We start from the raw sequence: 23444 nt of genomic DNA on the forward strand, positions 1-23444 counted from the left end.
AAAGAAGAAAAACAGTCTGTGTGAAAACATATCTTTTTTTTCCACCTCTCTGTGCAGATTATTCTGGAGGAACACAAATGCAACTGGCCAGATTCACATCAGAGTTGCTCAAACAGAAATGTTTCTTTGTTCACCCTCACAGTGAACAAAACTCTAGCAGAGACAACACTCAAAAAATTTTCCCTTACTGACATACTTTTCTTACACAAAAAAGAGGCAGCTTGCTAGATGAGGTCTGATATTTAAATTCTGACTGTAAGCCATTCCTTTTTTCTGATGTTTCTAGTTTCATTAAATTTCATATTATAACAGCATACTGAGAACATAAGCCATAAAAAGCAGCAGTGTTAAAAAGCAGGTGCACTGGCTGAAGTAAGATCTTCCTTCTCTTAAGTGACACGTGAATAATCTGCATTCTTCAAAGAAAAACAAGGTCTTGTTGTCAGGAGAAATGGTGAATGCAAGTAAGGAAATAAAAATAACTTAATATAGGAATAGTTAAACAAGTAACAGGCAAGAAAGAAGTAAATGGAGAATATGCAAATCATACTGACTGAAGTTATGCATCTGCCTACCAGCTTATATTTTGAGATCACAAAACTGAATTTAATATCCATTTCCTTATTGTTCTGCAGGCTAACTGGTATCTTTGTATGGATTTGCAATTCCTTTCTCTGAGCTGCTGAACTCTATTGTGTTGTACTGACTAGTAGTACCATACAGGAACCTCCTTCTCACAGAGCTGCTGTGCTTTAAGACTCATACTCAACATAATACTGAAATGCCAGTGATTTTCTTCTCCTGTTGTTTTGCTCAGATCGAGTTCCCCTTGCTACTGTATTGGAAATTAGCAAGCTGCAACGCTCTTCCTTATTTTCCTGTTATAGCCTTCTTCCCTAATTCTCCTCTAAAGCCTTAAACACTTTAGTCCATCATTAAAATCAGCGTTTGGTGCATCATTAAAATGGCTTTGCTTGCACTGAGATCTTCAGTATTAGGGAAGGGAGTAAGTTACTTCAAGTGGAGCCAACTACAGTAATAATTAAATACAACTTCCTGGTACCCAGCAACACTTTACTGCTTTCTGATGTTGTATGTCTTGTCTACCAATAGCTTAGAATAAAATGCTTCAACTGTGCCACCCAGATTTAAGTTTGCTATGCTCATTTGGCTTCCACCACACTAAAATATGCAGGTTTTACATCTGCCTTTACAAAGCAGACTTTATTACATGGTTCAGCAGAAATGAAAGGACTTACAGCAGAATCCTAGTATTTGAACACAAACTTTAAAGAAACCAAAAGAAAACCCAGAAACCATAGTATTTGTTTCAGGTAATTTTGTTCAAAAGAAAAAAAAAAAAAATAATAAGCAGTGTTATGTTAGCTGATGAAAAGCAGAACCACTTAAGGAACTATGACAGCAGTTTAATCACCTTCCTTTCCCAGTGCCAGATGTCTCACTGACATGTAACTGAAATTTCAGTTTTACAAGTAGTTCTCATTTTGAAAGACAAATTACACCCATTTTTTAATATGCCCTGCAATGCAAAACTGCTCGTTCCCCATGCCTTTCTGACTTTTTCCTCTTTTACACAGCCTTGTAATTTTTTAATCAATACCTTAATAACAAAATTTTATAAAGCTGTACAGTCCCAGGACAGCAAAAACATCTACCACCAGGCTGGCTTCTAGCAGATACAGCTTTGAAAAGCTGATCAGATTTGTCCTCTAAAAGAAGATGCATTATACAAGGCAATGTCTTGAGTCACTGAGATAAGAATGCAAAAAAGATGCATTTTATAATACATTGGTTCTAAAAGTCTAGAAATCAACATTTACACTGTGGGCATTTCTGTTAAATGTGGTTGTATGTCCAAGAACAAGCTGAATCAATGGCTTAAATATACTATTTTATCATTTCTTAAACTAGATATTCACATGCTTGTTAAAATTAGAATTACTAAAGCAGAAGCCAACTATTTAGAGTGGAATATCATAAAATATTATCAGTGTTAAATATTTCAACCTACACAAGTATAGGAAGAGTCAAGAATAAATACCAAGTACATTTACTACCATACAAGCCAACAGATGGACAAACGAAATGAAGCCCAGTGTACTTTACCATAACAGCACCCAAACCAGTGCTACGGAACCTTATTTTGAGAGCAGAGAGCTCCACCTGTGTTTTGGGCATGTATCAGCATGCATCCGGCCAATCTCTCCTCTCTGCCTCCCCGATGCTGTTACATTTATACCTTCTGACATGGAGAAACGGAACGTGTGATACCTGTTCGCTAAACCCACGGCCCACAAAAAGCTGGGTGGAACGTAACACCGTGCTTGAAATTAACCATAGCTGTGTCTTACACACGGTACGCGCCCCCTCACAGTCCCTAACGGAGAGCGGAGAAAGCCAACATTCACCTCGCTGATTATTTGATTACAGACGATAGCACACGCACCCTGCCCTGTGTTTGTTATTCACACTGGGACTCCTTTAGCGCTCCTGCGTGTCCGAACCAGGCTTGGGGCCCATCTGCTGGGGAGCAGCTCTGCACAGAAGGACCTGGGGGGTCCTGGTGGACAAGGAGCTGTCCGTGAGCCAGCAGTGTCCCTGCGGCCAGGAAGGGATCCTGGGGGACATTAGGAAGAGCACTGCCAGCAGGTCATGGAAGGTGATCCTGTCCCTGAAGTCAGTCAGGCCACGTCTGGCGTGCTGTGTCCAGTTCTGGGCTCCTCAGGACGACAGAGACATGGAGCTCGTGAAGCAGGTCCCCCAGAGAGCAAGGGAGGTGATTAAAGGTGGAAAATTACGAGGAAAGGCTGAGGCAGCTGAGCCCTGTCCAGATTCAAGAAGAAACAGCCCCTCAAGAAGAGGGGACCTCATCGGTGCCTACCCGTGTCAAGAGGTGGAGCCAGGCTCCTCTCAGCGCCAGGCATCAGTACAAGGGGCAACAGGCACAAACCGATGAAGTTCCACCTGAGCATGAGGAAGAACTTTTACTGCGCAGGTGACTGTGCACTGGAACAGACTGCCCCGAGAGAGGGTGTGGAGTCTCCCTCACTGCAGATACTCAAGAACCGCCTGACCCACTCCTGTACCGCGTGGGTCGAACACGGAGACTGTGCGTAGCACAGACACGCACCGACGTCCCTGCTGCCGCACGCAGACCGCACAGACGCGCCCCGAACGCTCCCAATCCCTTTTGGCACTGCGCCACCCGCAATCTCCCTCATCGCCATCGCCCGCCCTCCCCGCGCCGCGCCTGCGCAGAACCCCGCGCGGGGGAGGTGCCCTCGGTGGCGACACGCGGCGGTGCGTGACGCCGCTCGGTGACGTCACCGCGGTGGCGCCACGCGGGCGGTGTCGGGCGTGTGGCGGCGGTGGCCGGGCCGGGGCCGTCCGCGCTTATGGAGGACGAGGACTGCCCCGACCTGGTGCCCATAGGCGCCGACGGCGCGGAGCAGACCGATGGCAGCCCCGGCAGGAAGATCCCCGTGACCATCATCACGGGGTACTTAGGTGAGGAGTGGGAGTAGCGTGCGGATAGGGATGGCCCGGGCGAGCGGCCGGGCTGCGGCGGGGCCGGGCCTGCGGGCCGGGGGCCTCCTCCGCACGGGCCGGGGGCCTCCTCCGCACGGGCCGGGGGCCTCCTCCGCACGGGCCGGGGGCCTCCTCCGCACGGGCCGGGTGAGCATCGCGGGGCCCTCCGGCCGCTCCAGTGGATTTGCAGGGCCGCTCTGAGCAGCAGTGTAAGCCCCTGTTCATGGTTTTACCTCCCTGCTTTCAGGGGCCGCTTCCTTCAGGGCAGGATTGACCAGCGGCTCTTGGCCGCTTAACATGAGAATAGTGCAGCATGTTTGGCTCAGTTGAATGTAGGCTGCGTTGCAGTTTGAAAAACGTGAGGTTCGGCGTTTTTCCCCTCGACCAGGAGGGTTACTGTGTGCCCCTCGCAGCTATGGACGGTAAGGGTCTGATCAGATTCAGGGTCGCCGTCGCTGTTCTGAAAGTTGTAACTTCGTACTGCATTGCAGAAAAAAAACCCAAAAAACCCTTACGGACAACTAATGAAGGTTCCCTAGTTGTAGTGGTCACCTGCTTTGGACTAGATGGTCTCCAGGGATCCCTTCCAGCCCTGACAATTCTGTGATTTTGTGCACGGGATGAAACTGCTCCTGAGGTAGTATCGCAGAGAGTGTGAACGCGTTTTTTTTAAGAATGCCCCGTTTAAAGGCAGTTAGTAGCACGTCCGTAGTTACTTAGGGCAGAACTGGTCAGAAAAGGCAGTAAGACGGAGAAGATTGCGTGTGCCTTTTGTTAAGAGAAGCACAAAAGTTAGTTTTGTAGGAAAAGACTTCCCAGCTATGTAAGTTTATCGAGTACTGAGGCTTAATGAATTGGAAAACTGTGAGTCATTTAAGACTGCCATTTAATGTCCTGATAGTTCTATGGGGTCAGATATGTCTGCAAATCAATTCCTACATCATTAGAATAGAACGTAGGATACTAGAACAAAAACTCTTGTTTAGAAGAGATTTGCTTGAAATGTGCATGTGCATGCATAACGGTATTTAGTTTTTATTTAAACATTTTTTTGGGTTTTTTGTTTACATTTTAATAGAAATATGGTCTGTGTTCTAGGAGCTGGAAAAACAACTCTTCTAAATTACATACTGACAGAACAGCATAATAAAAGAATAGCAGTTATTCTGAATGAATTCGGAGAAGGTATGTAAAAGTGCAGAAACCTTTCTTTTTGCCACAAAATGAAAAGTACATAAAACTGCTAGCAACCAAGACTGTTGTAATTTTAAACCCTTTAGTGAAATTATTAACATGCCTCACAGTCCTCAGAAGGACAGAAGGTCTTCTTGCTGGTTTTCGTAAAATAGTGACGTGCATTAATCTATTTTGGACATAAATGTAGGCCCTCAGAGTAAAGTAAATAAATACATCACCCTGTTGGAACTGCAGTACCTCCACTTCTCCCACCCAGTTTCAAGTAAGTGGAAATTAAAATAATGTGTTGGTAGATAATACTTTCTTTTATTTCCTTTCCCCTCAGCCATTTGCGCAGATCACAAATTAACCTGGACCAACAAAATGGGCAGATGTGTACTTGATGACTATGGTTCTTTGAACTCTTTGCTTTCAGGGTTTTTAGTTGCTCTGGCTATAATTTCATACCTGTACCACAGTCAGAAGCTTACATTGTTTACACTGTGATGGTGGCGGGCTTTTTGTTTGTTTGTTTTTATCAGCAAAGATGCGTGTCACTTTTCTGGTCACAGAGCCTAAAATAAAATGTACAGACAGAGCCTTTGTTTGATATGGAGGCTCAGGCTGGTGTTCCTTTCTTTTAGCAAAGTTTGTGGCACGTATGATGTGCCATCATCCAGTGGGGCTTGATCTTTTTGGAAGCAGCTTTGTCTTGGCTTTTAAATTTCTCGTTAAATGGAAAACAAAAATTTCTTGAGAACATGTCAGAAGCATGGTCTCAGGAGAAAAGAGTGTAATCCTCACATCTCTCTCTTACAGGCATTGTCATGCAAGACTGTAGATTAAAAATATAGCACTGCTTGTATTTTCAGGAAGTGCCTTGGAGAAGTCTCTGGCAATCAGTCAAGGGGGAGAACTGTATGAAGAATGGCTGGAGCTCAGAAATGGCTGCTTGTGCTGCTCAGTAAAGTAAGTAAGGACTATTGTACAAGTTCTTACAGTGGATGTCATGGGGAGTTGAGGAAGGGAGAAGACATCCAGGATTTGATTCCTGATGGTAGAAATTGATTGAGACTTCTTTTGTCATATGAAACCACAGTTGGAATTTGGGAGGTAGAAATTTAATTCCTGTTGCTGCCTTACTGGATTTAGACTTGGTGTCTTTCAGAAAATAGTATAAATACCAACGTAAACACCACTGGGGTATTGTAGAGTGGGGATCTATCCCCCTCTGTTGTTAGTATTATATACTTCCATGTAGAGAGCTAAAGATTCAGGTGGGCTGGAACTAGGACTCAGGTTTCCCAATTCCCTCACAAAATACTTACTTTGCTTCTTTCTCTGTGCATTGGTTACTGATTCAATATTGAATTCTTCAAAAAGGATGAATGGAAAACCTTTTGTTACCTAACTAAACACCATATCCAAATCTGTAAGCTGATGGTCGTTAAAAAGCAAGAGGGTATTTGTTTCTTTGATACATGTTTTACCCTGTTTGTTTCAGTGCTGAATTGTTTGTGCTAAGCTTGTAAATAAGGGTCATGGCCTGTTTGTCCTGAAAATTTGGGAGAACGGGTCTTATGCCTTAAATAGTAATAGGTAGTAAGTGGAAAATGGAAGATCTTACTGGATTGTGTTGTTCTGGGGTGTCTTGCTGCTATGTTTTATATACATTGTTTTCTTATGTAAATGCTATGCATTTCTGCTTCAGACTGACTTAATTAGCTCTAATTTAAGTAAATGGCACATGTTAGTCTTGGGGTAGGTTAGGTAGAAAGGCAGGGCAACGTGCTTCACTTCTGCCTCACCCCTTACTTCTGTAATATCAGCTGCCAAACCAAATAGTTATGTATCTGCACAGCCGTACTGTCCTTTATGAGTTGTTGAGAGTTTGGAAACAAATCTTTAAGTTACCTGGTGGGATTAGGCAAATACTATTTTCAGACTAAAATGGAACAGAAGATTTGCCTAATGTTATACCAGCAGATAACTAAATTTTCATTGAGACTCTAAGTCTGCAAATGTCCTGACTTACAACTTTTGCTTTGATGATACTGACACTGTTCTGCATCAGAAGATACTTTTAAATACATGCTTTAGCTTGTTTTCTCTGTTCTCAGGTTTAATTGTTTCTTCTTACAGGGACAATGGTGTGAAAGCAATTGAGAACCTGATGCAAAGGAGAGGAAAATTTGATTATATATTGTTAGAAACAACTGGTTTGGCAGATCCAGGTAGTTCACATTACAATTTTCATAACCATGATAATGACTCTGTTTTTATGAAGTGCTTATTTGCTCACCAGTTAGTTCACTTTGACAGTAGTAACATAAAGTGGTGAGCTGTCAGGCACCTATGCTTTGATGGTTGTATAGACTTCAGTGAACCGGTTAAGGTGTAAATATGTGTTTGGTTGGGTTCTGTTTGTTGAACCTGCTCTAAGTTGAATCAAAAGCTTAGCAGAAATCCAGCTAAAATATATTTCCATTTAGAGAAGACACTGGGCTTAGCAAAGAGAATCATACTCTGAAACTAGTAGTTTGCTGTAAACTTTTGGTGTTCTGCATTCCTTCTTTTAAAGTCTAAATAGTTAGCATCTGTTGAACTGTTGTGATAGGCCTTACATTTTGTGAAGTTACAAAATATACTGTGAAACAGACTAGTACATTCTTCTTAAAGAGCAATAGTAGATTTTATAAAATCCTTCTATGCTCCTCAGTAATACTTATTATAAAAAAGGTGTTTAAACTTGAGCTCATGTTAGGAATAGCTATACAAAACAGTTTTCTCCCAACCATCCACATTAAAAATCGGTTGTAGATGGAGAGGGAAGGAAATTCTTATCAGAAATTCAATTGTTTCCCCTTTAGGAGACTGGTGCTTTCCAGCTCAAAGCTAAATAGTTGTCATTATAAAGTAATTTTCTTCGAAAGACAGGACATTGATTTGGCCTCTGTTACACACAAGTTCTGTTTGAGTCAAATTGGAAAACTATTAAGCTTTTTGGAAAAAAAAAAAAAAAATCAATAGATACCAGAAAACAATTTTGTGTTGTGGTCCCTGCTATATCTTGCATGAGTAAGTGCAAGAGCAACTGACAGGTATTTGGGTCTGATAGAGAGCAGTGTTGAAGGACTGCATTGTATCACTCCAGGTGGACACTTTTAGGTGTTGTAATGACTTTAGTTGCTGATCTTATTGTTAGCACTGCAAATAGTTTTTGTATGAAATACCTCAATGTATATAGTTTACTGGAAGAATCTCAATTTTGCAACTCTGTATGTACTGCACTTCTTAGGAGCTGTGGCCTCCATGTTCTGGGTTGATTCTGAGCTGGGAAGCGACATCTATCTTGATGGTAAGAAGTGCAAGCTTATTTTCCTGTGTATTGGCATTTCATATCTGGATTTAGAGTAATATATTCTAGATGTTTTAAGGCAAGGTTTCAGAAAATGTTCAAAATGTATGAACTTGTTTTTCACACTACCAGTTTTGATTACAGAGGCTTATTTTGATGCTTGTTTATGTACCTGGTGAGATGTTTCATCTTGCTAAATCCAGCCAAAATTGTGTAATGCTTTTTTAAGGGATCGGGTGTGGACAGCTGTTGATTGTGATGTAAGAGGGGGAAATTCTCATTAGCTACATGTTATAAAACCTCATTTAGGATTAATATTACAGCACGCTTTTTTTTTTTTCTCCTTCCTTCCCCCCCTTCTGCAATGTAGTGTTTCCTAAAGGGTTTCCTATTCTTTTTAATTCATAACTTGTCAACATCTGGATGTTTCTGCCTTTTGTTTTCTGCTTTCTTCACCTATTGTACTTTTTTGCTTTAATATTTGCTGTGTTCCAATAAAAACCTGAGATTACCAAAAGGTAAATCATCACTGTATGTAGTTAAAGAGCAAGTGTTTTTAATGTAGGAAAGAAACTACATTTTGGCTTAAAAGAATGCCCTAAATGAAAGAACATTTTGGCCAGTCTGTGAAATACCCATCTAGCCAGGGAAGGAAACATTGAGTTCGGTAAGAAAAAACTTCCTGAGTTTCTGCCAGAGACTTGCAAATTCCTGGTCATTTACCATCAGAATGGCTGCATATGTCAGTCAGTCCCTCAGTTTGTTTCAATATTCTGTAAAAGCATACCTCAGCCAATTTCCTCTTGTGGAACATGAGGCATCTACTTTGTGAGGATTTATCTCACCTGGTTCTGTAGACATTTTACTAGCACAGATATGACAAGGAATAAAAAAAAAAAAAAATTAGGTAACAAGTCTAATCTTCAGGTACTTTCAGTGTTTATCAGCATAGTTTATAATTTATTATAAGTAGTTGTAAATGTGCTGATATTGTTACCTTTGTGCAGGAGGTTTGCAAGTTGTTAAAATGTCACCTGATTTCAGGTATTTCTATTCCATTTTAATGTTTTTTTTTTAGGTATTGTGTCTGTTGTTGATGCAAAGCATGGATTGCAGGTAAGTTACTAGATTTGTTACATATTTTAAAACTGCAGCATTAGAACAGCTATTGCAGTAATGTTCATGTGGATTAATTAATTTTAACAATAGCTGTAATTCTTCTGTTGAATGACGATGTATTTCATTATTACTATGTTTTGAATGGGCACAGGGAAGCACTGATATTCCCAGGAGTTCAGATTCTCACAGACACACCAGTACGTCTGACAAGAGTTGCCGGCTTGCTAAATACTTGGTTCCTTCTAGTTCCATCTCTTCACTCAGGACTCTTGCTTTTAATCCAAATATGCATTTGGATTACTGTAGAAACAATTGGTCACTGGTCTGTGTTAGTTGAAAGGAGAGTGTAAGAACAGATATACTTACACCAGTGTGGTGACAATTGAGTTAGGGGTCGGTCTGGGAAAGCTGTGGTGGGGAAAAATGACAGCACAGGTGTCCTGGTACTGCTTCACATTAAAATGTTACATGGAAGCCGACAAAAAGAGCAGGTATTCGTCTGTATATAAAGTATAGTGTAAGAACAGCCATATATAACAGTGAGCTTAGGTCACTTAGTAACTTGTAAAACACTGACATCTACTCAGAATAGTAGGAACATTAGATTTTTCTCAGTTGTGTACTAAGTAAAAAACTTTTGCTTTGTATAAGAGGATTTGCTAACTTGTTTATTTTCTCTGGTTGAAAACCCTGACCTCAACAGCTGCTTATTATTTAAAGAACTTTGAAAGCCATACAGCTAATGACATTGAGATAATGGGCAGCAATTTAAATATGTCATGCTTCAAAGAATTGACCCATCACAAGAAAAGCTGACAAACATCCCTGTGATCAGTCTGCCAAATTGAAACTGAAGTGGTAATTGATACCATGGGTTATCACTAACGGGTTTTTGTCACACAGCAATCTGAAATAGTAATTTCTTGAGGGCAAACAGTTGGACAGCTTGAAGTTGCAATCCTCAGCTTTCAGGACCTGATATCTGGACTACTGACATTTGTTCTTTTCAGGGCAACAAATCTAAAGATTAATTGAGTAAGATCAGTACACAGAGGATTACAAAGAAAAGGTCAGAGGAGAGGTTCCTAAGAATCTTCTTGTCGTTATGCTCTGCTCAGGTTGAACACAATCAGGGAAATAGTGTTTCTTTTTAGATGATAGACTCACAGTATGCAATAACCTATTTTTGTTTTTCAAGTAAAGTACTGTTAGATGTCTGATAATTCCAATAAAGAAAAGAAAGTTTTCTGGGTTTTTAAAAATGTATATATTTCCCATGAGAATGGTTTCCAATTTAAATTTGGTATTTCTGTAACTTGAAACCAAGATTTTAAAGTAATATTTCTGATACATTTAGAGCGGATGAAGGAATGCACAGGTCTCTAACCTTCCCAGAGATGTTCTTATTAATATTACAGCAAGTTCTAATCAATATTAGATCATGAGTTTGAAATTTTACTTCTTCCAGATGTCTGAAGTTTCTCTCCTAGAGATTGCTGCCTCCATGGCAGAGAGGGCAGAAAATAACTTGTAGCTAGACCTTTGCTGCTTTAGTGTTGCTGTGCCCAAGTTAAGTAAGGCTTTGTGTTCCTAAACGTTATGCTGCTGCTTGAGATGCCGGTATTTTTTTTCCCTTTCACTAATTCTTCTGTGAAGACACTGGACAAGTGGAGATGATAGTGAAACTCCTGTAGCTTCTGGTCTTGGACAAACTTGCCAAAGAGTAGTGGTTTATTCACATAAACCTGGAAAAAGTTACCAGTTTTTACTATCAAAGTACAGTTTGTCTTGTGCAGTCTTCCAGAGGAAAAGAGTGTGAATTCAATTTGTCTTTCTTTAATTGAAAAAGAATTTAAATTTAATTTGAATATGATTAATCCAATTCTTTTAATTTTTGTTTAGCACTTGACAGAGGAGAAACCAGAAGGCCTTATCAATGAAGCATCTCGGTATGGATGTAGAATCAAGTTAGGAATTGCACTGTATAAAAGTTCATTGGAAGTGGGTTCTTTTGTAGTGCTTTTTTCTCCTGCTTTGCTTAAACTGAGGTAGATTGGTGTAATGAGGTAAAATATGGAAAAGTATCTTCATGCTTAATTTGATCTTTCTGCCAAGAACTGACTCTTACATTGTAATAGTGATGGGATTTTATTTTATTGAATGAGAAGCACCTGTGTTGGGGGAATTAAAAGTTTTGTGTTAGGATCTGTCATGCTTGAAGCAGAACTGGAGATAGAGGAATACTTTTTAATACATGTGGAGCCACAATAATTGAGGGTAATTGTAACAATTGAAGTCATCATAAAGCAAAGTGACTTCAAGTATCACATTATAAGGACCACATGCAAGGCAAACAGGGATTTGTAAAGTTGTTAAATTACTAGGCACTTTGGATTAGATGACATAAAAAATGCCAAGAAAGAAACAAACAAAACCTGAAATAAAAGAATATAGCAAGCCTTGATTTGATCTGTTAGGGCACCTAAGAACATACTGAGGAGAAGTCAGGAGTACTTTAGTCATTCTCCGTGATGTTCTTGTTTGAGTAATGCTTGCCCTTCTGTACTAACAATGTTCATATTTAACATTGTTTTAGGGCCATGGGAGGGATGATGTTTCTGCCTTACAGATAAAATATTTGTTTGTTACTGATGTCTTTTTCTCTCTTCTTTTTTTTTCTTAATACATAGGCAGATTGCATTAGCTGATCTTATAATCATCAATAAAACAGATTTGGTTTCAGAGGAAGAATTGAATAAAGTCAGAACATCTGTGAGGTATGAAACTTCTGGCATAACTGTAACACTTTACTGCCTCAAAAATTAATTTAATAGTTACTTTACTGCTGCTAGAATAGAAATTAGGTCTCATTACTAGATTGACACAAACTGATAAAAGGGAAAAGAGACTGCCTCTTGCTAAAGGTATTCCAGTACTTCTGTGTGCTTAGCATTTTGTCTGTCTAGGTAAGATTTGATGTTATTTACTAAGGACAGGCCTTTGTCTTAAGTGTTTATGTCTTTATGTTTCTGAGCAGCTGTTGCTATTTTTAAGAATCAGCAGAAGTGGAAAAATATCTGCTGGTAAATATGAGTTCACTAGCAAATGCAAAGATCTATGGAGGAAGTCCCACACAGTTGTCATGGGAGCAGAAGAACCAATGGTCTGAATCAAATTAATGATTGAAGGCATTGCCCTTTTCTGTCAGTACCAGGATAAGCCAAATTAAACACTAACATTTTTAAATACTTTACAACTGTATTAGTTGTTTGAAATAGAAATTAAAAATGCTTAGACAGAGCAGAGTGTATCATGACTAGCTTTGGATAGGAAAATGCTGTTCTCACTGGTGATATCTTGTCAGGGCTTGTGAAGTTCCCTGACTGTTAGTGGAAACCAAATATCTCAACCCGTGTCTGATAGTTATTTAACAAACTGGTAACAGAGTTGGGGTGCTGTTTCACATGATGCTGTCCATGGTTAACATATTCAAACAATATATCACTGTTGTATTTTCATCTAACTAATGATTTTTCTGTTTTATTTTAGGTCAATAAACGGACTTGTTAAAATTCTAGAGACACAAAGATCAAGGTATTAAATGGCCACTCTTAATAGGTACTAGATCCTGCTTTTTTTGTGACAGTTTTAAGTGTTCTATTAAATCAGCTTTATTAAAGGAAAATTACTGAATTAGAAATATTTAATCCAATTTTTTTTATTTATGACTAAGCATTTGGAAAAATATTTTTGAGGAAGTAAAAATGTATTTGTAATTTATATTTCTCTTTGCTAGTTTTCATACCACAGAATCCCAGAATAAGTAAGGTTGGAAGAGAGGTGGGTCATCTTGTACAATCCTCTTGCCAAGTAGGGCCATCCCAGGGCACGTGACACAGGATTGTGTCCAGATGGTTCTTGAATATCCCCCTTGAGGGAGGCTCCTCACCCCTCTGGGCAATCTGTTCCGGTGTTCAGTCCACCCACACAGTGGAGCTCTTGCTCATGTTCAGGTGGAACTTCCTGTGTGTCAGTTTCTATCTGTTCGCTCTTGTCCTGTTCCCTGGCAGCACTGAGAGCCTGGTCCATCCTCCGACATCCTCCCTTCAGACACTTCTACACACTGAGGTCCCCTCTCAGTCATCTTTTTAAAGAGTCTGAACAGGCCCAGCTCCCTCAGCCTTTCCTCATTAATGAGGTGCTTCGATCATTTAAACATCTCTGTTGCCCTCCCCTGGACTCCCTCCAGGAGCTCCCCATCTCCTCTGTGCTGAGGAGCCCAGAGCTGGGCACAGCACTCCAGGCACAGCCCCACTAGAGCTGACATGAACTGCTAGCACTGCTCTTCCTAATGCACCTCAGGACACCCTTGGCATTCTTGGCCACAAAGATACACTGCTAACCCACCTTGTGACTGAAGAGCAGCTCTCAAGGTCACGTTGGTTTTCAGCTAATAATTGGTCATGTGCACTGCAGTGTTTTCCAGCTATTGTGTCACCTTAAATATTATTCTCATTGCTGCTGCAAATAGGTTGTTCCTACAAAATGATGTTGAAAGCTGTGGAAGGAAGTTACAAGAACGAGAAGAATCATTACACTGTTTTTGCTGTTTTTAATTGAAATTCTGACCCAGATTTCTTCTTTAATAAGGACTTAAAGGGATATTGTGTTCCCAGGAGCATTAGGAGAGCAGTGTATCTTCCAGACTGCTAGGACTGATTTGTGCACTTTTACATCAATTATTGGATTGTTGTGGTCAGTGTTTATAAAATAGAGGTTTTTGTTTTAAGCAAATTTAAACGGAAGGTAACAGTCCTAACCTTAATAAAGGATACTTGCCTTTTTTAAGTTATTGGCAAATGTAGTTGGAAGTTGTAGAGAAAAGTACTTGCTGTTGTTGTGTGATCAGATAGGACCAATTTTGAAGAAGATACTAAACTACATGATCTGTGTTTTAAATGTCCATTAGGGGGAGATCCAACGTATGATCTCTTTACATATTGTATGGTGTCTGATGCCAGCCAGCTCTATGTTTTGGATATGAGATAAAGTGGGCCTCAGATTCAGTCCTCAATGACAGCTCTTTGTTACTTGTAAACTTTCTTCCATAAACAACATAGGGTCTCTTCCATTATTAAACATTCCAAGTGTGAAATAAGCACAAAAGTAATTTATTGGCAGGTTATTTGATGTTATACCCTTTTTAAGGGGGAGTTTCCTCAAAAACTCAGATCTAGAAGGGAGGGTTACTGTGTTATGTTTTAGAACACTGCTGAGAACGACTGGCACTGAGCTGCTCATGAATTTTATGCAAGAATTGTTTGTAAATTCCATTATAAATCTTTCATCTCAGAAACTGCTTGGTACAACTACCATTGAATGTAAAAGTTTAATGATTCTGGTTGTATTCCAGAGGTGGGGTTTTTTTACCTCTCATGTTGTTTTATTTAGCCACATGTCATTAACTGCATCTGAACAGCTATTAGCAGTGAAATCTGTAGTCTGTATTACTTTGTGAAAAAAGGTTTCTTGTGCAAGTTTATGGGTAGCTATTCTTGTGAGCAGGTATGATCAGAACTGCCTATTCTGTATTACATTTTTCATTTGTCTGTTTCAAATTGTACGGTTGAAGTTCCTAGAACGGGTGCTTGCCTTATAAAGTTGTTTCAGTTTTGTTTGCGAACAGTGTGTCAGTATAAGCTACATATATTCCAGGGGTTTGTGTCTGCCTTGGGAGGCTCAAAGTTCCACTTCCCATTTAGGGAAAATAATTTATTATTCATGCACCGAGTATAAGAGATTTTATCATATTTTTGGAAATACTTTGTATTTTACTGTATTTTTAAAAATTTTGTTTCTGTGCTTACATGTTACTGTGTAAATAAACACAGCACTTTCTTATAGATGGCAGTACCAACCTACAAAAATAAGCCTAAGTATTAATGGCATTAGTCTGATAGGCAAGAAAGGAAGCATAAGCTTCAGTGATCACCTTTAAAGCCTGACATTTAAATACATCAAAAATACAAAGCATTCTTTTTTCCCCTTCTCTTTAGGGTTGATCTCTCTAATGTCTTGGACCTACATGCTTTTGACAGTTTATCTGGAGTGAGGTATGGTGATAATTTTGTTGTCTTCTACTAGAAAAAATATCCGTGTATGAAACACTGAAATCCTGGCACAAATTTGCATCTGAGTTTCTGTTAGAAATTCTAGTTTTGTCTGTCCTGTCTAGACCAGGATAGTCACAGTTTAAAAGTTATTGCTTTATAAGAGGTAATACCAGATGGAGTTATTTTCTTCTTCAAATGCCTGCAAAAGCCTTTTTAACGTTATAAAGTTAAATGAGCCAGAGTATGTGTGGTTGGTTGGCTTTTTTCCCTAAAATGCAAGTTTTGGTTTAATATCAGAGTAGATTTGTACACTTCTCTGGTTCTTCTAAAGCATTTCAAATTTTTTCTCCTTTGTATCATGATGAAATGTATGCCTCCATAGATTTCACAGAAAAGAATGAGGGACTGAGGTTACACAGCAAACAAAGGCTCTACAAATTCTGATCACTGTGTTTCTCCTTCCTGGGGTTTTTTAATTCCAAATGCATGCTTCAGCATTTGGATGGGTGCAGAAGTAAAATGGGAAGGAAGGGGAAAAGGTCTTTCTGTTCATTGTTTGTACTGAAGCATGGCAAAGAGGGTGAGGAGTACTGGAGCTGTCATAAAGGAAAGGAAGGAAAAGGAAGGCAGTATCAGCTTCAATTTTCTCCCTGGATACACACTTTTCACTTCAGATAATGGAATGGAGCAAATTCCTGATTCACAGAAGGGAGAAATTGCAGGACATGCAAATTAGTAACCTCTATTAGATAATATGAGCTTGTGAGATTTCCCTCTGAACTGGTACAGTATTATCAAAATGACAGGTTTCGTCTTTTTTTTGCTGGCACTGGCTTTTGTCTGATCAGTGAAATACTGTAGTGTTTGTTTCAAGATTTCTACCAATGGCAGCATCAGGGAAGTACCAAACTAGGCCTCCAAAACAAAGTTAAGGGAGTAAGGAAGCTGGTAAATCCTTTAGAGTTAATAGATAACTATTAGTTTGTAATCCAGATCATAAACTCATGTTCCAAGTTCTTACAAGGGATCAGCTAACTGAATTGACTCATGCTGGAGCCACACAACAGAGATAAAAGAGTAAAAAGAAATGAACCAGAAAGGATTGTTCTTGATAACATCGGTTTACAGTTAGATCTGATTATTTGTAATATTAGGCGGTGTTCTGTGAAGTTTACTAGTTTGCTGCACTCCACAGATCTGAGAAAGTTCATAAGGAGCTGCCAAAATCCTCAGTCTAGTCTTAATCACTCAGAGAGAAGTTACTTTAGAGCTTCTCAATATTTGGTATCAAAACAGAGGAAACACTCCAAAATGTCAGCGTTTAAAAGACAAATTCTAAAAGTACCAAGAAGATTGTAGACTACTTAAGTAAAGTTTGGTTTATTTTGTTTATGTTTGAACTCAGCACAGCAAAATTGCTTACCCTGTTTTTAGTTGCTGGATACAGAAGTTAATACATGGTGGTTTCAGTGCCACCACCTGAGCAGAAAAACGCTTTGCATCCAGCACCACTTGAACACAAATACGTGCCAGTACATTAATAAATTTGTTCTTCTAACACCATACTGCAGGAAGGATTTCTGTCAGCAGACAGATACAACATCAAGTTGGTGTGACTGTGTGGTAGAAACTTGTAGTCTGTATATACCCTGAAGTCACAGGAAACACATCATGGATTCTGGATTCTGTGAAGGGCAGTATGAGAGTAAGACAGCAAAGCAAAGAAACAGGAGAAGTAAGAATGTGAATGTTACTTCGGTTGCAGACAGTGCCTTTTTTCCCCACCATAAAGGCTTCTTAAAATTTTATAGTCATTAAATTAGGAGGGGGGATTTTTATGGACAATCTTCTCTGAAGTGACAGAGAGCATCAGAGTAACTTGGGCTACAGTATTTCTTCTCTGCGTGTTGTTCACAAAACAGAGAGAGAACAGAAACAGTACAGAAGACAGTATTTGAAGAAATTTTGTGCTATCTTGATTAATCAAGACAGATGTGGATGTGAAATCTAAAGCTGCAGTACAATTTTATGTTGTCACACAAAAAGATGCAGTAAGACCCTAAATATTAGTTTACAAAAGAAGTCCCCACCCAAGTTCCTTTATTGAGTAGAGAGTATCTGTTTCAAGTTAGCAGGCACACTGCATAGTACAAGTGAGCTGTGCAGCTGAGAAATGGAAGCTGGTATACGATATTTCAATTCGTATTACAGATTTCTTTCTCTCAAGCAACAGATTTGTGCATTCTTCTTGATTTTCAAATAATTGTAATTTTTTTTTAAAAAAAATCTATTAACTTGATAAATTCTAGTAGGTGGTTTTTTTTTTTTCTTGTTTTAATGATTTAATTTGCCTTTTTTTGCACAAAGGAATATCAAGGGTGTTATATTCATTGAAGTATAAATGCTTTTAATGCTGAAGATGCTCCAAATCAGGACTTTAATTCTCTTTATGTTTTAAAGTCCCTAATTTCCTAACACAAACAATTAACTATATCAAACAAATATAATCAGACATTTCTGTTTTGAGATTAAAACTGAATTAACTGTTGAAGTTTATTTTGATTATATAGTCTCTCTTTGATATTTCAGTTTTGCTCTGCAATATTGGAATCTTTTAAATACTGGAATATTAATATTTTGCTCACCCTACTCAAATGTGACATTTAACTTTGCTTATTTTCAGTTTGCAGAAGAAGCTTGAGCATGTAAAGACAACACATGAGCATTTAGATAAGGTAATTACAAAAAAATTCTGCTTCAGTGTTTTTGCAACAACAGGGCTGTTCAATATTGCATGCTAATTTCATTACAGTTTCAGAAGGTTTCAGTTAGGGAGTGACATTTTCTGAGGTATTTGTAAGATTACCAAGATTACACAAAAGGAATGTGCTTTGTTTTGGGTAGATTCTAAATAGCTATATGAAGTCTCACCATCAAAAATAGCATATAAGCTTCCAGTGCTCCAGTTATGTAATTTGTTGATTCACATGGAGAGTATTCATGAACCAATAGAACTACTTCTGTTTTTAGGTATTTGCAGAAAAAAAGTCCTAAATTTGTAGCCAGTCTGTCCTGTAGGTTTTCTGTCCAGAACAAAATCTCTGTGGTTGAATTGTGGGTCACAGTCCTCCTTGGAGTGTCCCTAGGTGGGTGGGGCTCACCCACAGGCCACAAGTCCCCTCAGTGGCTGCAAAAAAGTAAAAGCTTCTATTTTTTTTAAGGTGTCTTAGAAAAGTGAGCTTTCTTCAGAAAGTTTCTATGATTTAATTTAATTTTCAGGTTAAAATATGATGCATACAGTGACTGTGTTTCTCTCTTTGAACTGCATATTTTAAGTCTGAAGTTGCTAGTCATGAAAACAGGAAAAGGCAATTATAATTTAATTTTGGAACTGATTAAATATAAAATCAGTTCATGCTTAATTACAATGACAATGTTGATAGCTTTTATTTAATTAAAATTTTTAAATATGCTCAGTTACAAAGTCTTAATAGATCCCTAAAGTAGATAGAAATGTTAAGTAGAAGCCTTCCTGAATGTTATAAGTTACAGTATCCTTGTATTACTAAGGAGATTATTGTTAGTTTTGTAGCATGGAGCCATTCGACAGAACTCACTGTTCGTATCTCTGTTTAGATTAACACCTCCATATTTAAGATGATAGTTGAGACATTTGAGGCATAAATGAGGGCAGAACACTTCTCACAGTAGGCTGCAAGTCATTGTTGTATGACAGAGTGTGCTTATTATCTTCATGTTGAAGGTCAACAGAAACAAACAGCTCTGTGCTTGGAGCACAGTGAACTTTGGTCTGCTGTGTTTTGAAGCTGCCCAATGTTAGCTCTTGGTTGTTTAGATAAGTTTACTTGGTCATTAGACAAACATTTGCTGCTTGTTGCTTTAAGGTTTTTTTTTCCCCTTAAGTTAGACTAGTCATCTGAAGGTAGTAATTTGAAAGCATTATAGGAAGTAATCTCTTCTGTTCTTCCATACCATTGAGCAGTTATAGTGACAAAAATAAGACTTATTATAATAAATTTTTAATTTTAAATTACATGTTTTATTTTCGTATTTTCTTTTGATAATTGATCTTGAGCAGTTAGCTGGTGGCTGCTTTGGAACAAAACTTAACTTCAGATATCTTTATTTTCTGAATCTATTCCTACATAGTCTGTTTATAAACAGCTTTTCTTTTGAGGCAAATACAGGTTGCCTTTTATGGAAACTATGTTGATTATTTTTTGTCTGACAGAATTATTGTGAAGATTGGTATGCCAAAAAAATAGCATTCTTAACCATATTTGAAAGCTTGATCATAATAATCTCTGCAGCAAAGAATTCCATGGTAGCAGCTAACAGCATTAAACTGTTCAAAGCATTCTGTAAGTGCACACCCAAACAGAAACAAAAAGATCTTAATTTAGCAAATTAGAGCACAAGAGAAATAGAGATTTTTTTTTTTAAATTTGATGTCACGTACTTGTGTTTTTATGAGGCCAAATTATAAAGAACACTTTTTGAAATAACTGTATCGAGATGTTTATTCAGTGTGCTAATAATAAGTGTATCTTCCCATTTGCAGGCTATAATTACAGTAACATTTGAAGTTCCAGGAAATATAAAAGAAGAAAACTTAAATCTTTTTATTCAGGTAAGTAATACATCACTGTCAACTCAAAAAGAAATCTTTGTGGGTTTTGTTGAAACTCGTCCCATGCCACTTTGTTTACAGAAACAACTTTTTCTTCTCATAGAACCTTCTCTGGGAGAAGAATGTGAAAGATAGGACTGGGTGCACCATGGATGTCATAAGACTGAAGGTTAGTCAGAAATTACCAAATTCTTTGTTTTGTGCTTTTTGTCTTTACACCTGAAACTGCAGTGTGCTGTCGGTTATGGACCTATCGAAGGTGCTGCTGGATCACCATAGCAGAGCAGGTGAAGTGGAGAGTAGCACATTGTGCCATGAACGACACAGAAAGAGCTGGCAGAGGAGCAAACATTGATCCTGCTGGTTTTACATGGAGACAGCAGATGTACAGTCCCCAAATATCGGTGGCAGGGTGAAAAATCAAGGGATAATTAAATCACTTTTCATTTTCCACCTCCATTGCTTTGAAAGGTAGCATCCATCTCTAATATTGGCTTAACATAGGAATGCAACAGTAGTTGTGGTCTACAATTAGCAACTTTTTACAGTATTGTCAGGCTGTAGTTTTAAAGATTCAGCTTATAAGTATTCATTTTCATGGGCACTTCATATGTTTTTCAGTTGTCTGGTTTTGAGGGCAGTAGAGGTGACAATTCAGGATCTATTTTCATTTACCTTATACCAAGCAGCCAAGTAAATAATGAAAAAAATGAGAATCCAGTCAGTCATTTGGCAGGCTATAAGAAATATAAGAAAGTAAAGCTCTGGTTTGTTTCCTGAGAACAGCTGACCATCATAGATAGCAACATAATTATTCTAGTTTTTTTGGAAGGAAAGTTGTTTTCTTGCTTTTTCAGCATCAAAATGAGAGTATCCTTTTCTTCCCCTTCCTGACAAATAGAAGAGAGTAGTCACTGATGTATCTGAAGCTGCCTGAAAAGCAGTAATGCCATGCACAAGCACAGTTTTGGTGTAGTGAGCACTGGAATCAAGCTAGTCCTTTATGAAATATGAGGCCTGTGATAAGATGTGTGCTGTCCCTCAGTCACAGACAAATGCACCAAAGTAAACGAACCTCAGGCAGCTAATTACAGAACAGGTTCCAAAGTTTGTTGCTTTTACATTTATATTTTATCTGGAGTCATTACCCTTTTGGCAGTAATAGTCATAGAGTTCCAACTAATAGGTCAAATGGAAACCTACTTAATGAAATATTTTTAACTCTTTCTTTAGGGAAGTGTTCTGGTTTAGGGCAAGTTCTGGGAGGAACTTCCAGGAAGTGTAAGACATGTTTTACAGAACGTGTTCCACTGAAATATTTTAGAACATTATAGTATGAAGTGATGAGAACTGTTTTAATAGAGCTTTTTATATGTGGGTTAATTGACTCAAGCTGACTGTAATCCTTTCCAAGGTTATTGCTAGTTGTTCTGCTTCACAAATGTTTATTCTTTCTCCAAAATTCAGAGATTCTGTTTCAAAAAAGTAAATATAATGAGCATAAAAGCTTAATTGGACTAATCTGAAATCAAACAATTTTGTTCATTTTCCATATTTTTGTTGGCAGGCAGGCTTTCATGGACTGCATGTCAAACACCATAAATGTATTCAAAGAGGCATAGTAGATGATATTTGATTTTTGCTTGAGCAGGTTAGGTACTGACAAACAAGGAGCAGAAGACAGAGTATGGTAAAGTGTAATTCTTAGCCTTTAACAAGATGAGGAGACGTGAAAATGGAGGTTATGAGTAGATGTGTTGCTTGATAATATATGTTTATTTTGACTAACAAGTGCATAGTTGCCAGGAATACTATTCCCTGATTGAACTAGATTGGAAGTTTGGTTTCCCCTCTTACATAATTTATTTTTAAAGTTTTGTCTATATACCCTAACAGTTATTTTTCTGATAAGGGACTGGTATCTATTCAAGGCAAATCTCATCAAGTGATAGTCCAAGGTGTCCATGAGCTCTATGACCTAGAAGAGACTTCAGTAGCCTGGAAGGAAGATGAAAAGAGAACAAACAGGCTGGTCCTAATTGGTAAGAGGAAATTACACATCTCCTTGTTTGCGTTTAAGAAGCTGGGTTTTTTTCACAGACAGTCCTCTGATTTGGCCAGTGAAAAACAGTCAGGCTAAACTGGACAGAATAACTTGAGTGAGTGTGTTCAGCATAACCCTCTCTCAAAATTTATCCATCAAAACCTCCTCAGGTTCAAAATTGCAGCTGAGAGGGGTCTACATTATCCCTATTAGTGCCACCAAAATCAAATCAATAAAATACTAAGCTTTCATAGATTATGTTAGTATATTTAATGTTATTTTAAAAATTTGTAATTATAAATTCAGTGATGGGAATAGTTTCAGTGTTTCATCAGATACTTAGTAAGTGTAAGGACGGTAATTAAAGCTTTAAAATGTTTTTAAAAAGTTTCTGAAAAGTTTGCAATGCTGAGGTTCTGTGTTTTTATTTTCTGTTTATTTCTGTTTGCTGTGCAAAGTGTTTTATTACCAAAAATAACCTGCTTTTTCCTATATACCTTATTTCTGCAGCTTGAAGTCTGTTGTTGCCATAATTTTAATACTGCTATTCTCACTGACTGATATAATATTTTCTTAGTGTAGAAGAAGGTGCTTGTATGTGTTTTTTTTGTAACAGACTGTAAAATACAGTTAGATATTTTATTTCTCTTTACAGGCAGGAACTTGGACAAGGAGACCATCAAAGAAGTATTCATAGCCACTGTGAGAGAAGAACAAGGAAACAGTTGACATAAAACTATAAAAAAGATTAAATGTCTGAATGGCATGGACTACAGTAGTTTCTCTATCCTCTTGCAGTTTCTGCAACATTTAAACTGTGAAGTCTTCCTAAGAATTCTAGATGACCTACTGCTTAAAGATTAGTTCTTATGGTCTAGAATCAAACACAGTTCTCCTGTTTTGGATTTGGCTGAGGCTGTGTCAGCAACATGATGTAACTGTGCAGAAATGCAGATGGGCAAAAGGCTGTTGCGTTCTACACGAAGCATTACTGTAGGGATATGGGAAACGTGCTTGAAGCCTGGTGCTTTCTCTTGCTAACCCCCTTCCACTGGCAGTAAAGCCATAGTGATTATTGCCAGTGATTTAATCACAGTACAAAATGTTTCGTGTTTACTATTAAACTGTCTTCCATCTCATTTCCACTTGATTTGTGATTTTTGAATTTATGCACCCATCCCAGATGCTGCTAAACCTGTTGTATGAAACTAAAGATGCACAGGTAGCAGAGGCGCAAGATCACATGAAGTAAATGCTGTCTACACAGAAGCTGTGAATGCAGTGTTTGGTCACAAAGTCAGCAGTTTGAAAGATGAAGCTGAACTCTTCCATCTTCTAGGCCATGACCCGGCCAGTTCAGGGTTTGGGGAACTGGGGATTGCACATTTCCACTGTGTTGAGGCTGCTCTGCATGATTTGTTACGGGGTTCTCTG

At 38.4% G+C, this 23444-nt stretch overlaps 1 protein-coding gene across 4 annotated transcripts; it reads left to right on the top strand.

Annotated features, from left to right (window-relative positions):
* The first annotated feature begins 3386 nt into the window (after positions 1-3386).
* Positions 3387-23149, top strand: LOC120765701 (zinc-regulated GTPase metalloprotein activator 1A-like). Of its 4 annotated transcripts, none has more exons than XR_005704492.2 (15): positions 3387-3528; positions 4648-4734; positions 5598-5694; positions 6868-6959; positions 8024-8083; positions 9162-9199; positions 11105-11151; positions 11893-11979; positions 12752-12796; positions 15259-15315; positions 17999-18050; positions 19898-19966; positions 20070-20135; positions 21898-22008; positions 22666-23149. XR_005704492.2 is itself a non-coding variant. In XM_040090839.2 (15 exons), the coding sequence occupies exons 1-15, from the start codon at positions 3417-3419 to the stop codon at positions 22737-22739; spliced, it is 1113 nt and encodes a 370-aa protein (XP_039946773.1). In that variant the 5' UTR covers positions 3387-3416; the 3' UTR covers positions 22740-23149. The 4 variants fall into 4 exon arrangements, 3 of the variants coding, with proteins under 3 accessions (XP_039946773.1, XP_039946775.1, XP_039946776.1); XM_040090839.2 differs by having other exon boundaries at positions 21879-22008; XM_040090841.2 differs by lacking the exon at positions 22666-23149 and having other exon boundaries at positions 20048-20135; positions 21879-22007.
* Positions 23150-23444: the final 295 nt, after the last annotated feature.

This window comes from Hirundo rustica, chromosome Z (assembly GCF_015227805.2).
Source record: "Hirundo rustica isolate bHirRus1 chromosome Z, bHirRus1.pri.v3, whole genome shotgun sequence".
Classification (NCBI taxonomy): domain Eukaryota; kingdom Metazoa; phylum Chordata; class Aves; order Passeriformes; family Hirundinidae; genus Hirundo; species Hirundo rustica.